This window comes from Eucyclogobius newberryi, unplaced genomic scaffold (genome assembly GCF_026437365.1).
Source record: "Eucyclogobius newberryi isolate DKJ021-1_F unplaced genomic scaffold, fEucNew1.0.hap1 SCAF_4, whole genome shotgun sequence".
Classification (NCBI taxonomy): domain Eukaryota; kingdom Metazoa; phylum Chordata; class Actinopteri; order Gobiiformes; family Gobiidae; genus Eucyclogobius; species Eucyclogobius newberryi.
Genome location: NW_027316056.1, coordinates 26,493,019 through 26,507,225, shown reverse-complemented (window position 1 = coordinate 26,507,225; position 14,207 = coordinate 26,493,019). Strand labels below are relative to the sequence as shown.

At 41.0% G+C, this 14,207-nt stretch overlaps 1 protein-coding gene across 1 annotated transcript in view; it reads left to right on the top strand.

The window, feature by feature from the left end:
* ctnna2 (catenin (cadherin-associated protein), alpha 2) overlaps positions 1–14,207 on the top strand; it is a 308,211-nt gene that overhangs the window by 173,026 nt on the left and 120,978 nt on the right. The window contains exon 8 of the mRNA XM_072463897.1: positions 10,871–10,951. Coding sequence (XP_072319998.1) covers positions 10,871–10,951 — 81 coding nt within the window. The remainder of the gene's footprint in view (positions 1–10,870; positions 10,952–14,207) is intronic.

The following is a 14,207-nucleotide window of genomic DNA, read 5'->3' as shown; positions in this document are numbered from 1 at the left end:
GACCGGTAAATAGAGAGCTTTGCCTTTCGGCTCAGCTCCCTCTTCACCACAACGGTCCGATGCAGCGACTGCATCACTGCAGCCGCTGCACCGATCCGCCTGTCGATCTCACGCTCCATCCTTCCCTCACTCGTGAACAAAACCCCGAGATACTTGAACTCCTCCACTTGCGTGCCATGCGTTGAAAAACCTACAAATGTGCTGCCTGGTGGTCGAGTGGTAGGCGGCAGCACACATGCCAGGCTCCATGTGCGGCCAGCTGCAGTTGGAATCCCGACTCCGACAGTTTAGTGCATGTCCTCCATTCTCTCTCAACCCCATTTCACGCTGGCTAATAAAGCCTACAGGCAAAAAAATCCTTAAAAACAAACAAAATGTGTTTTTTCACCTATGCTTTCTTCTGTCTTTGAATGAAAGTAGGCGGTCTGAGTAATCTAAAAATACTATGAATATATTTCAGTCTATATATTATGTTATGGTGGAAAATGGTATCAACCCTGGTGTAGGCAATCCATTCTCTCCCTGGAGTCAAGTGAAAAGTGCAGCTCCCAACAATTTGCTTTCTCTACTCGACTTCAAACCAAAAGTGCGTCAATGATACTCGAGGCTTCTTCCCACTCTGTTGCCTTGCCTTTTTCTTTACCACATCCGGGGCAATATCCCACCATTTTGCTTTTTCTCACCCCTCTACCGCTCTCCGCCCTTCTTCCTCTCCATCCTCTCTTCTCGCTCTCTTCTCCCGCTGTCCTTCCTTGAGTCCCTCCCTCGTAAACTACTTGCTATTCAGTTCAGGGAGGCTGCAGGCAGCATTGCTCGAGCTCCCTGTACCGCTCCTGCCGCAAGGACTAGACTTTTTATCCCCGTGCGTCTGATAACCAGACATTCCTTCTACATTCTCACGTTCGACTTACCTCTCAAACCATCCATCCGAAAACATTAACTTAAAACACAAAGCACAATTAGCGCTTTAACCTGCCCTTCCCCTACGCCTTGTCTGCACATCTCTGCAGAGCGTTACACCTCACACAACAGACGGTAATTACTGACACAGCTTTAAACATCTTCTTAATCTTCGTGCTCCCATTGTTCCACACGGGTAGAATTGTGTATCCAGAAAATATTACTATTTTAAGACCGACAATGTCCAATTAAATCTTTATAGTGTCTGTAAAAAAAGCTACAGAATGGGTTCAAATGTTGCAGAATGCGCCGCTAGCCATAATCTAAATCTCTGGTCGGATTGTGCCATAGTATAACTTTGCAAAGCATGTGTGAAAATGTTTTTTTCCCCATCTCAGGCTGTGGGTTTTTGTCTTCACTGCAACTCCTCTGATACAGGGTCTATCACTCTTTTAGGACACTTTTCTTGTTGGTGGTTGGAAAATTGCGGTGTTAGCTGATGTAATGCTCTGTTGGAATTGTATAGACGGAGCTTTCCCTTTGTCTATGCATTATCGTAATGTTCGGGGCGCAACACTAACGATTCCCCCGGGCAAGTTGCATGGCACGTCAGAGAGAAGATCGAAATCCTTGAGCGCCTGTACAAGTGGTAGAAATAATCAGGTACTTTTATTCAATTCTGCAATTCTAGGAGCAGATTTCACATAATTTACATGTGAATATGTCAGCGTGGTGCTTAACAGACAGCAGACTGTCTGAAGAAAGTAAGCAAAGTAACTAGAGTTTTTCATGTACGTTTATATATATATAGCACGTCTTTACTAGGGCAGGAACAGCTTTGTAATATGACCAGGTATGCGTTTCATCTAAGGATACAACAATATTTACAATGGCCCCCACAATATGATGTGCACTATTTAACATTGTAGACCATTTCCATGTGTCGGTGTAATTTTGTACGTCTCCCCTATGACTTGCTGTTCAATCATTAACTGGTATGATCCACGCCACTCAATACCTGCTAGCTAAAAGAAACAACAGCAATAGTGAATCATTTATAATTTGCACTAGAAATAATAGTATTTTTCAGTGATGCTTTAATAAGTTTCCTTCGTAAACTATATATAAGGCGTTAATAAGTCCTAGTTATTTGTTCATAGGCACGTGAAAGAACATTTTTTAATAAGCAGCTTTTCAATGCTCTTACAAACATTTTACACTTGGTTTATTCACACAGACATGTTTTATTGGCTTATCAACATTTTTAAGGTGTTCTAAGCCATCTACACATGCCTTATAAGTGCATAAACAAATAACTACTGCTTATTTACGCCTTATAAATAGTTTACTAAGGAACCTTATTTTTAAAGTGTTACCTTTTTCTAATTGTTTAGCAAAAAAAATAACCTAAATTTAAACAAAACATGTATCAAGATAGGTTAGAATTGTTTTCTCTTTACAAAAGCCTTACTCCGTTTTTGTTGTCCAAATCACTAGCTGAGGTAAACCTACATTACATTATACAGTATTAGCCTGAACTGACATGTTTCGGTGAGCATCTGTCACCTTCCTCAGAACACAGAGGAAGGTGACAGATGCTCACTGACATGTCAAGGTAAAAAGGTAAAAAAAAAGGTCCCCAAAAATAATACTACTAACTACATTCGTCTCTAACAAACAAACAAAAGTATATTAAAAAAGAAGACATGAAACATTTAAATAATGGATTTTTAGCCTTGTTTGGGTACACCATCTCTTCCTTTTATGCTGGAACATAAAAGTGATAAATCTTGTATGCAGTACTGAAAATATGTCTGTGGGTGCTCGCTGGTTTACCACAATGTAAAAAAGTAATAAGGTGCACTTCAGAGATCCAGAGTGGGCTAATAAACGTAAGTGAAGGAAAAAGGGATCTGATTACGTCCCCCTGATGAAGACTTTAAAATAACTAAGCCTACATCGCGGTGACTCAGATGTCTTCTTCCTTCACCATGCCCATTACACAGTTTTGAATGTGTGGAAGTAGTAATAAGCCTGTGCGCAAACGTCTCATGGACACAGTTTATCCGCCAGCACTCGACTGATGCGCTCTGAAGACTCTGTTTCTTATGGTCATGTTGGTTTCGGTCCACCAGTGAACCGATATGCCACTTACTCATCCTTTTGCCCAAACTGCTCATTTCGTACTTAGATGTGCTTGATGCCGCGCCAGATGCTTCCTCTCATCCGCGGCCTGCTTGACCACGGACACTAATAGCCGCTGACAGTCTAAACATGCGCCAGCGTAATGAGAGGAGTAAGCGAACGGCATCAACCATTAAGCATAAGCGAGCTAATGCCAGCAGGCTGCGGGGCTTCTCTTCAGGCTGCGCTCTTGTCAAATGCAATAAATGTATCTGACGTCGCATTTTGCCACGCTGACTCCGCCGCACCGTTACTGACGCGACGGACAGTTATGGACAAGGAGAGGCGTGGAGCTGCACTGTATATCGCGTATATGGAGGTCACTCACACATTAGCTCATGATGTATTCATATCGACTTTGAAATTAGTCCAACTTGACTAATCAGATACATGCTTGGAACTGTTTTCATGCTTTATTGTTAAGCGGATGGTTTACGCTCCAATCTGTCTCCAGGGCGATGCAAGTTGACGTGCTCCAAGCTGGGATACAGAAATGTGCCATAGGTGATCGGGGGGAAAAACAGTCAGCGGGCATATTATTTTGAGTTTGTAATGTCCTCGAACATACCTCACTACGTTGTTTTTCTTCTAAATTGAAAAAGTGCAATTATGGCTTTATTGCTTTGGGGTTTTTTAATGGTTCTAACAAGATTAAGATCTATTTCAGTCCCCCATTGCTTTGTCATCTTGTTGGAAAAAAAAAAAAAAGACAAACTAAACATCTCCCGATCTAAACCTGTCAGCTGGAACCGCTCATCGTGAATCTTCCTATTTATTTATATCTACCCCTTGGCTGCGGGCTTTCTGCCACAATTTTTCGTCTTTTTTCTTCTTCTTCCATTTTAGCATTCTGTAATCAAATCCCGCTGATAGCCACTGCTTCACCTCTTTAAGTTCCAGTTAATGAGAAGTCAAATTGGCCCATCCATGGCACCACAGCTGAGGGAGCACAACTTTATCTTAATGAGCATCTAGCTGGCTATTATCTGCCTCTAACCCCACCAACATGTTAGCACTATTATCACCCCACCCTTTGGCTTCCACGTACACACAAACACTCCTTGTTATCAGCGTGCCTTCCCCTTTTAAGCTCTGCTGCAGACAGTGTAACCACATTGGACAGTAATTGTACCTCTCGCTCCTGCCTAATTGAATTGACAAGAAGCCGGAATTGATATCATTTAACACATTGATTTTGGAAGACAATGAGAGTGAATGCCCGGTGCCCCCCGGTCGTCTCACCCCCCATACACACACACACACACACACACACACACACACGCACGCACGCACGCACGCACACACTAACCTGTCATCCACAACACTCTCTTTCTCTGATTCATGGACTCATTTGCTCAGGTATTGTCCATGAATGTCTACATTCATTCCTCACAGTTCACTGTTTGAATGCACCATTTACTTTTTATTAGATGTAGTTTGCTGTGTGGCAATAGAAAGGGTAATCTGATAAAATGCCTGAAGACATTTTAGGAGAATGTTTAAAGAGTGAATGCAGTTAGATCCTCACATATTCCCAAAGATTCACCGATCCAATCCAGCTTTTCAGTTCAGATACTAATACAGATACTTGGGATTTGAGTATCTGCTGATACCACTAGATGAACATGTCATCAATAGATTGTTAAAACTATTATAATAATATAATTGATAGATCCAATACAGTCGCTCTGACACAAAAAACTGCTAAAAGGGTTTTCCATTAACCCACTTTATATTTATTTGAGTCTCTTCTTCTTAGGGTATTAGTTTTATTGGCATGTTCACAGTGCTCAAACTGCGCATTTTTTAAAAGTTATAGTACAGATTGTAGAATAAACTCAAGTCTGCTGACACCAGCGGAGAACAGCAGGGGAGAATGAAAAATGAATCAAAAATGGGAAAAAAACACCAAGATACAGGGTGAGCGTGAGATGCCTTTCCATGCGCCCTCATTTAAAGCAAAAATAAAACTAAAAGGCGAGCGCTATATTCACTGGAGATAAGGATCATATAGTCACTGTGGCAGAGTTGTATAATGAAAAAGCTTGCTAGCATGCTGCCCGGTGGCCGAGTGGTTAAGGCACAGCACACGTATGCCAGGCTCCAGGCGCAGCCGGCAGCAGTGTCGCGAGTTTGAATCCCGACTCCGACTATTTACTGCATGTCCTCCCTTTTCTTTCATTCCCCATTTCACACTCTCCTCTCCTGTCTAATAAAGCTTAGGGGCAACAAAATCTTAAAAAAAGAAAAAAAAAAGTTTGCTTTCACAGTCTGGCTGTTCTGATTGGCTGTGGTAATGTTGTTGGAACCTTACAATTTGAGGTTTTGGAGCTGTGACGGGACAAATAGTTATAACAGCATCACCACAAACAATTGCATCTCAGGCTACGCCTCCCCAAAACTCATTGAGAGCTTAAAATCGGGTAAAAACACCTCTGGTGTGCAGAGGGCTTTAGTGACTGAATCCTGTAGGTTCAGAGCTTTAACCGAGGTATGGCATGATTATATTAACTTAGTTGAAATTGGTAAACAATGTTTATCTCCATAACTTGGGCTAGGCAATAAATGAGAATAATGTGATTGATGTGTCCAGATGTGCCCACAAACATCAATGCTTTTCATATTATTTAACTATTTAAAAAGAAAGGACAAACTAAAACCCAGTGCATATTTAGCGAGTGTTTATAGCTTAATTAGAGCCGTGATGTGCATATTTTAGAAGCTTTAGGTGGTTTAATCTCTGAAAGTTACACATTTGTTGTTCCATTGGAGGACCCAGAATGCAGTGCGTTGCAGCCACTTTCAGTTCTACTCTGCCTCACAGAGTCCAGTGAACAATCAAGCGTCTTTTTGATGCGTCTTTACTACGTTACAAGAGCTGCAGCATGTGCTTTCTGAGTTAACAGATAAGTTTTCTCTGCTAAAGTCACTGTTACTGCTCTGAGAAAAGATTTGAGACGAGTTTAATCCTGACAGTAATATTGTGCCGCTTTCAGGATACAGGGCATGAACTGGATTGAGACAAGAGGGAGGCCATTAAAGGATTTACAAAGACAGAAAGACAGAAAGAAAGAACGCAAATTAAACAAATGCAAAAGCAAATGATAAATGTATTTGCCAAGAGATTACATTGTAAAAAGCTAATCAACCTATTTTAAACCAATTAACAATAAACTAAAATAGACTATAAACCCAACCCAACGCATTAGGCTTTATAAATAGCAGTTATCTGTCCTAATCTTCCCTAAAGAGCACCAGTGACAGTGACTTCGATTACAATCAATTAAAATAGTAATCGTCCAAAGTGTGGCAAAAAAATAAAAAATCGAGATTCTTTTTTCTTTGACCATATCGCCCAGCCCTGTCCCGGATCAGTTTTGGGAATACAGGGTTGATTACCAATCCATATTTTTTTCCAGTAATGGTGCAGATATCATTACTGGTATTGGCATTGGTATTGGTGCATGCCTACTTTAAAACTTACCATATTTTCCGGACTATAAGTATCGCACCAGCCAAAAAAGGCATAATAGAGAAGATAAAAAAACATATATAAGTCGCACCGGAGTATAAGGGGAAATGTGTTTGATAAAATCCAAGACCAAGAGCAGACATTTCATCTTGAAACGCAATTGAGAATAATTACAGATTAGACAACGAACTACATGGTGAATAGGTGTACGTATGCTAACGCTAACACCTTCAGCTACATGACGCACAGGCAGAACTGTGGTAAGTGTCTGGTATGTTAACGTAACATATTAACAGTTATTTAGAAAACTATAGCATAAAGAACATGATAACAAGTTTACCAAAGCATCAGTATTACCCCAAATCACTAAATCCATTGAATTATTCTTTCTCTGTGTCACTTCTAAACAACTCCACAAACTCCAGAGGAAGTGCAGATTCTTCTTCTGCGTCGCTTAGAGCCTAGAGCGCCCTCTTGCGGTTGCCAATGTGAAAATAACGAATACATATAAGTCGCTCTCGAGTATAAGTCGCACCGACGACCAAAACTATTAAAAAGGTGCGACTTATAGTCCGTAAAATTCGGTATTTCACTGCCAATACTCCAAAACGACATGCAATAAATCAACCATTACTGGAACCAATAGACCTGTTATGTCCGAAATTGGGTTTTATGTCACAGACTTGTCTTACAGACTCTAGAAAGTCTCTAAAAAAACTTTGTATTCAGAGGCTTAGGAGCTAGTTTGATAGATTGCGGTACATTCCATCTGGTGAAGCTGAAATAATCACATTGCGGGACTATTGCAGCTCCACACTGTCCAATGACCGTCTTTTCAGTGACCAAAAAACGAGCTTGCAGTTACCACCTCCATTACAGTGTTCACAAGATGTTTATTTTCTGTCTCTCTTTCTCCTACTGTGAATGAACGAGAGCACACCAGGGGGCCGGGCATAATAGTGGGGGACTGTCGGGAACATTGTCTGCAGACCCCATGGGGACTTGCTGTGTTTACCGCCAAAACTGATCAGGCACATTCTATTATGCGGCAGTCAAAAACAGATAATCAATGTATGTGTAATGTGTATGGCAGACAATTGAATCTACAGCCAACTGGGTTTTCAAGCTTTTAATGGTTCTGAATTGCACTTTCAGACGCAGACACATTTGGGTGGAATTGGACTGGTCAAAGTGTACACACAAAGCAACAGTCATTTGGGCTTTTCTGCAACTTTGCGAGACCCTAACCTGGATTGTAGCATGCACTTTAGCATGGATTGCTGACCCTATGAATTATCATTGTGTGCACGATGAATGGCCGATGTGTAGTTTTAATTGGATTTATTTTGCAGAAAACATTGGGGGAGCAAATGTTGAGGGAAGAAGTAGGATTAAAAATACAGTTTATGCATCTTTTCATGTGGAGGAATGCTAAGAATGATCAATACTAAATGTTTATTTCCTCCCATTATTGTGTATGTTGTATGTTTATTGATCCGTTGGGTGGTTTTAACCTCAGTTATCAAGCATGTAAAACAGACAGCCACGCTAAAAGTGGAGCGAAAACCTGACGCGATTGACATTTGCATCTCACACTAAAAGGACACGGCACAGTTTTTGCTCTTTTGAGTGAATGGCTGCAACATGATTAAAATTTTGGATGGAGGAAATGCAGTTGTTTAGCTGGTACTTCCTGGTTTATTACAACTTAAGAGAGCTAAAACTGTGTGATAATCATAGGTATGTTGGCGAGACCGGCGCACAGGATATCATTTGTGCACCAATTGGGGATTTTATTGTATTTTAAATTCTTAAGAGGACACAGCGCATATACACTCTTTACGTTGAAGCGGGGCAAGAACAAAAAGAGCGTGCACATGGTGTATATGCCTACAATTTGATGGACAGCTGTGTGAAACACTCATCTTTTGTGAAATACGTGTGACAATCAAGGTAAAATAATTCAATGAGCAAATGTGTATTTTTATTACTGCAGCTGCCTTCAAAACTTTGTGAATGAGCAATTTAAATTTTGCTCCATTTTAAGTGGGTGTCATTATATTTTGCAAATGAGCAAACTCTTAATAAACCAGGCCCTTTGTAGGTTTTTTGTTGTGTTGTTGATTTGAGTAGAAAATAACAGGTGCTGACTCGAGTCCCTTTAGACGACCATCACTGTGCTGTTGTTTTAATCTCCTTAACTGAGATTAAACAGTTAAGAGATTTACAGAGGGGAAAAACATCTGGGAGTCTGTGGAAAATCGTGATAAAAACTTCCCTCTTGTGTTAATCATTTGTCTTTAGTAGGGAAAAAAACACATTGAGAAGATTCATCTTACTGACAGTTCTGCAGACATGTCTTTTACATAAATGTGGTTCTCTGTAGTGTTCTATTGGAAGGTTCCAGTTTAAGCCCCTTTTTAAATTTGGCAATAAGCGTTTTTAATCCTATGCTTCCCTCTTGTCCCTTAATGACACATTAGGCTCCCGGGGCCGCACGATGACTAATGTTGTCATGTCCCCTGCTATGGCAGAGAAATCCTTGCCTGCACATCAATGTGTGAGAGCTTTTATGAGCTTCACACTATTAGGCAAAATATTCTAAAATTGTCTTTGTTTTTCTGGTTCTGTATTTTGATAAGGACTAAACATGAATTAGTACATATGATGGGCACAATACCGTTAGATGTCCTGAATGGTATATACTTGAAAGGAATTATTTTTTTCATAGAAATCTTTTCATTATGAGACTTCAGCAAGGACAAGTTAGTAATACATCCAACAGAACACGGATCCTATCTGTTTTATAGCTTCTCTCATTGAGCACCACCTTAACATCTATGACCTTGGAAACAGGAATTTATGGCGGCCCGTAGCACCTTTAACAAGCTTGCTAAGCTTTTAGTGTGACGGATGAAGGGAATTTTGTAATATTGGGTTTGCTTAATGGCTGTCAATCAGGATTCAACTCACCTTCTATTACCGAAAAGTCTGAATTTACAATGATTTTCTTCTTTCAGTCAAAACAGTCTTTTAACTGCAATAAATTGCACAAGGAGTTTCACTGTCTATTTATGTACATAATAACACATATTGTCTTTTCTAGATAAACACTACAATTTCCTTCTGCAGAGTCGTATTAGTTTGTCAGAACTTTACCTTTACGCTTTGCTGAGCTGAACATGGAGAGGGTTGCCTGGCAACAGCACAACTAATTTTATAAATCGATAGCTCTGAGAATGGCTGTGCTGAACTGAATTGAAAATTCTGATTTGGTTTCAGTGTATCAGTCATTGCATCGCAAGCTCCTGAAAACAAGTTACCAGCGTTGATGTTAATCTGTTAACCTCTGCTACCGGCCCATCTTACACGGTCGTCCAAGTGGCATTAACATTTAAAGCAGCACTCTGCTTCTTAGACATTCAAGCATTTCTCTAGAGCTTTCTCTGGAGTACAAGATAATTTAAATGTGTCCTGGGACAGAAAAGGCTGCTCCAGAAGGAAATGTGTTCTTTAGGTCTAAGGATATGGAAGGAAAAGCAGCTGTTGTGAAGGTTTCAGTGCTTGTGTAGTAAATAAGTCACTGTCGGTAGCATTGGAGTGCTCATACAAATGCCTGTATGAAAGTGGCCTTCTGTTTGCTTATGCACACACACACACACACACACACACACATACACACACACACACACACACATACACACATACACACACACACACACACACACACACATATACACACATACACACATACACACACACACATATACACACACACACACATACACACACACACATACACACACACACACACACTCAGTGGAGGGTTCACTCTGGTGCAGTGAGCTCCCAGTGCTGGGTGGAGAGGCACAGCTGGTGGCTGCTCCAGGTGAAGAATGCAAGTCTCCAGCCTCATAAAGCCATCAGCACCGGGAGTTGGCACTAACAGGAAAGAGAGCACACTGGGGATTTTGCAACAGCTAAATTGATTTTGGACAGAAAGGCTAGTTGGGGGTAACCTTGCCAACTATTTTAGTTTTTCTGCAATCAAAGAAAATTTAAATTTGTCCTTGAACAAAAGGAAATTTTCTATTTACAGAATACATGTTACCTTTAGTCGTGAAAAAGAACAATTGTGTACATCTGCACAGAGAACACAATCATATTTCAGCAGATACATATTTCAGAGCATCCGTTGTGGATGTGAGTTTTCTTTTTTTCAAAATACCCAGTATTTGGTCCAAATGTGATACATTTATGTAATATTAACCGTTAGTTGTATGGGAATTATATTTGTGTTTTTCTCTTTTGCAGACTGGCAGGAAAGAGAAGGGCGACCCTCTGAATTCAGCTATTGACAAGATGACCAAAAAGACCAGGGACCTGCGCAGACAGGTGAGTGCACATGTTTACATTCCTCTAAAAACGTTGCCTCTTTGAAGTGTTTAATTATTCAAATACAAATATCTCTGCCTTTATCTCTGCCTTATTTTTATTGTTTAAAATGTTGTGGATCTAACCCAGAGTAACTTAATATTGTAGCTATATCTAAAACAGTGAAAACACTGATATAAAAATGGTTGGATACAAGCCTCACATTAAGGTTTAGCACTTTGACTTTTCAGAGAAATAGTGGGTGACAATATTGAAAACATTCAGATCTCAATTTGCTTTTTTACTCTTATTAATAAAACTTCACAAATTCCTAAGCCATTTTCTGAAAAGTGCATTTAAAAGCCCTAACTGAATTGTGAACTTAACTGCTATGTAAATGGACAATAGTTAAAAATCATAATAGAACAATCCTAAAATGTAATCCTGATGAGCACTTAAGACAAAACCATGACCACGGTAAAATGCCCCCTTTAAATGACATGACCCTGTCTCTGTGGCTTAGAACACGTCTCACATGGTCCATAAACTGAGAACAAGCTTTCTGTTTGTATTTGTATTCATTTGTTAATATTTTCTTCCAAGTCCTTGTGTGTTGCCGACACACACGCGCACACACACACACACACGCACGCACGCACGCACGCACATCACACAATCACACACACATCACACACCACCACACACACACACACACGCACGCACGCACATCACACAATCACACACACATCACACACCACCACACACACACACACACGCACGCACGCACTCACACACCAACACACACACCAACACACACGCACATCACTCCACGCACACACACACGCACACGCGCACACACACACACACACACACACACGCACGCACGCACGCACATCACTCACACACACCACACCACACACCACACACCACACACACACACACACACACTCTCACACACACACACACACTCACACACACACACACACCACGCACACACACACTCACACACATCACACACACACACACACACCTCACACACACACACTCTCACACACACACACACACACTCACACGCACACACACTCACTCACACGCACACACACTCACTCACACGCACACACACACACTCACACACCACGCACACACACACACACACACACACACACCACACACACACACACCACACCAAACACACACACACACACACACACACACACACACACACACACACCACACACACATACACACATCACACACACACACACACCACACCAAACACACACACACACACACACACTCTCACACACACACACATCACACACACACACAACACACACACGCACACACACACACCACACACATACATCACACACACCACACACACCACGCACACACACACACATCTCACACACACACACACCACGCACTCATACACACACATCACACACACCACACACACCACACACACCACGCACACACACACACACACACACACCACACACATACACCACACACATACACATACACACACACACACACACACACACACATCACACACACGTACACACACACACACACACTGAGAGAAGGAAACTTATGTGAAACTGCATTGAGTTGCATGAGACATGAACAGGATTATCACTCCTGTTCATCACTTGACTCTGTGGTTCTCTGTTGTTGCTGTTGTTGAGAGGGGCAGTTACTGCGCTATAGCACCAATTCGGCGGAGATAAAGGACCAGAGCCCCATTCAGCGCAAATGGGATATTAAATCTAATAGAGAAGGTTTTTATCTTCTCGGTTTGCCTAATTTTTAAGTTTAATGTGTAATCACTGCAAAACTGGGGCCTAGATAACTATTATTTCAATATCATTAAATATGCAAGTGATAAAGTTTCCTCTGTCACTTGGAAGCTTCTGGAGCCAGAGGAAACATTGAGCATGTATATTTACACCAGAAGACATGCAGTATTTATGAAGCTGCTCGTAGAGCTGAAAACGGTTTGAAAGAAACGCCACAAAATATTAACATTTCAGGTGGCCTCACCACTGGGGTCCCAGAATGCTGCAAAAAACAGCATTTCACATGCATAACACGTTTCCACAGAGACACTATTAATTGACGGGTTAGTCTATCATGGTTCATCAGCACTACTCTCTGCATGTGTGAAAGTCAGTACAAACTATGGCAACAAGTGTGGCCCTCAGACAATTTTTGTTGTCTGAGGGCCAAATATTTTAGGAGGCAGACTGAAATTGAAATGGCAACGTATTCCTGACACTGGATTGGCCTGCTGTGAATCTTATAGTATGTATATTATTTATCAGCACTGTTGGGAAGATAATTTTGAAAACGTGAGTGAAAACCTGCACTAGAATGTATTTTGTGACTGTATTCTGAATACTTTCACTTTGAGTTGCGTTTTATTACCGGTATATTATTATAGCGTAAACACAATGGCTAGGCTGGGCCGGGTTTTTCAATTATCCAAAAAGAAAAATGGCCCACTAATGTCTTCAAACCCAGATTGACGCGCTACAAATGTAAAGAGTTACAGTGATATATTGCATTTTCTTGTAACGCAGTAATATAACGCATTACTGAGTTGAAAATGGGCAATATATTACAAGGGCATTATTTTATGGGGTGTACTGTTGGCACGGACATTTCACCAGAGCAGTACTGAGACTTCTCCGGACGGCTCGTGCCATCAAACCCGCTCTAGTACTCCTGCTCCTCTGCTCCTTCCTGTCCCACATCCCACAGACAGTCCTACACCGATTATGGAAAAAAGTCCTTCCTTAGTGACTCCAGGCTCCATGTTAATCCAGTGTCCACGCCTTTTTCCCCCTCTCTCTCGTCACAATAGCGCACATGCATCAATGAAGTGCTCATTACGTAGCGACGAGAAGGACGAGCACCGGGCTAAACTTAAGACTGACTGATCCTAACTAACTCCAAAGTGTCCTAGAACAGGATACAATTAGAGCAGAGGAATGGAGTTCTGACTAATTTTGTTTAATAGTTTGGTTCCAGATACATTGAAAATACAATTAAGTCCTTTCAATCTCCAGTGGGGGATTTCATATTCATCATATTAAATAACTAAAATAAAATATTAAAACATAGAGCTTTTTAGGGGCCAAAAAGTCTTTAATATACCGTATTTTCCGGATTATAAATTGCACCTGAGTATAAATTGTACCAGCCAAAAAATGCTCAAAAGAGAAGAAAAAAACATATATAAGTCACACTGGAGTATAAGTCTCATTTTTGG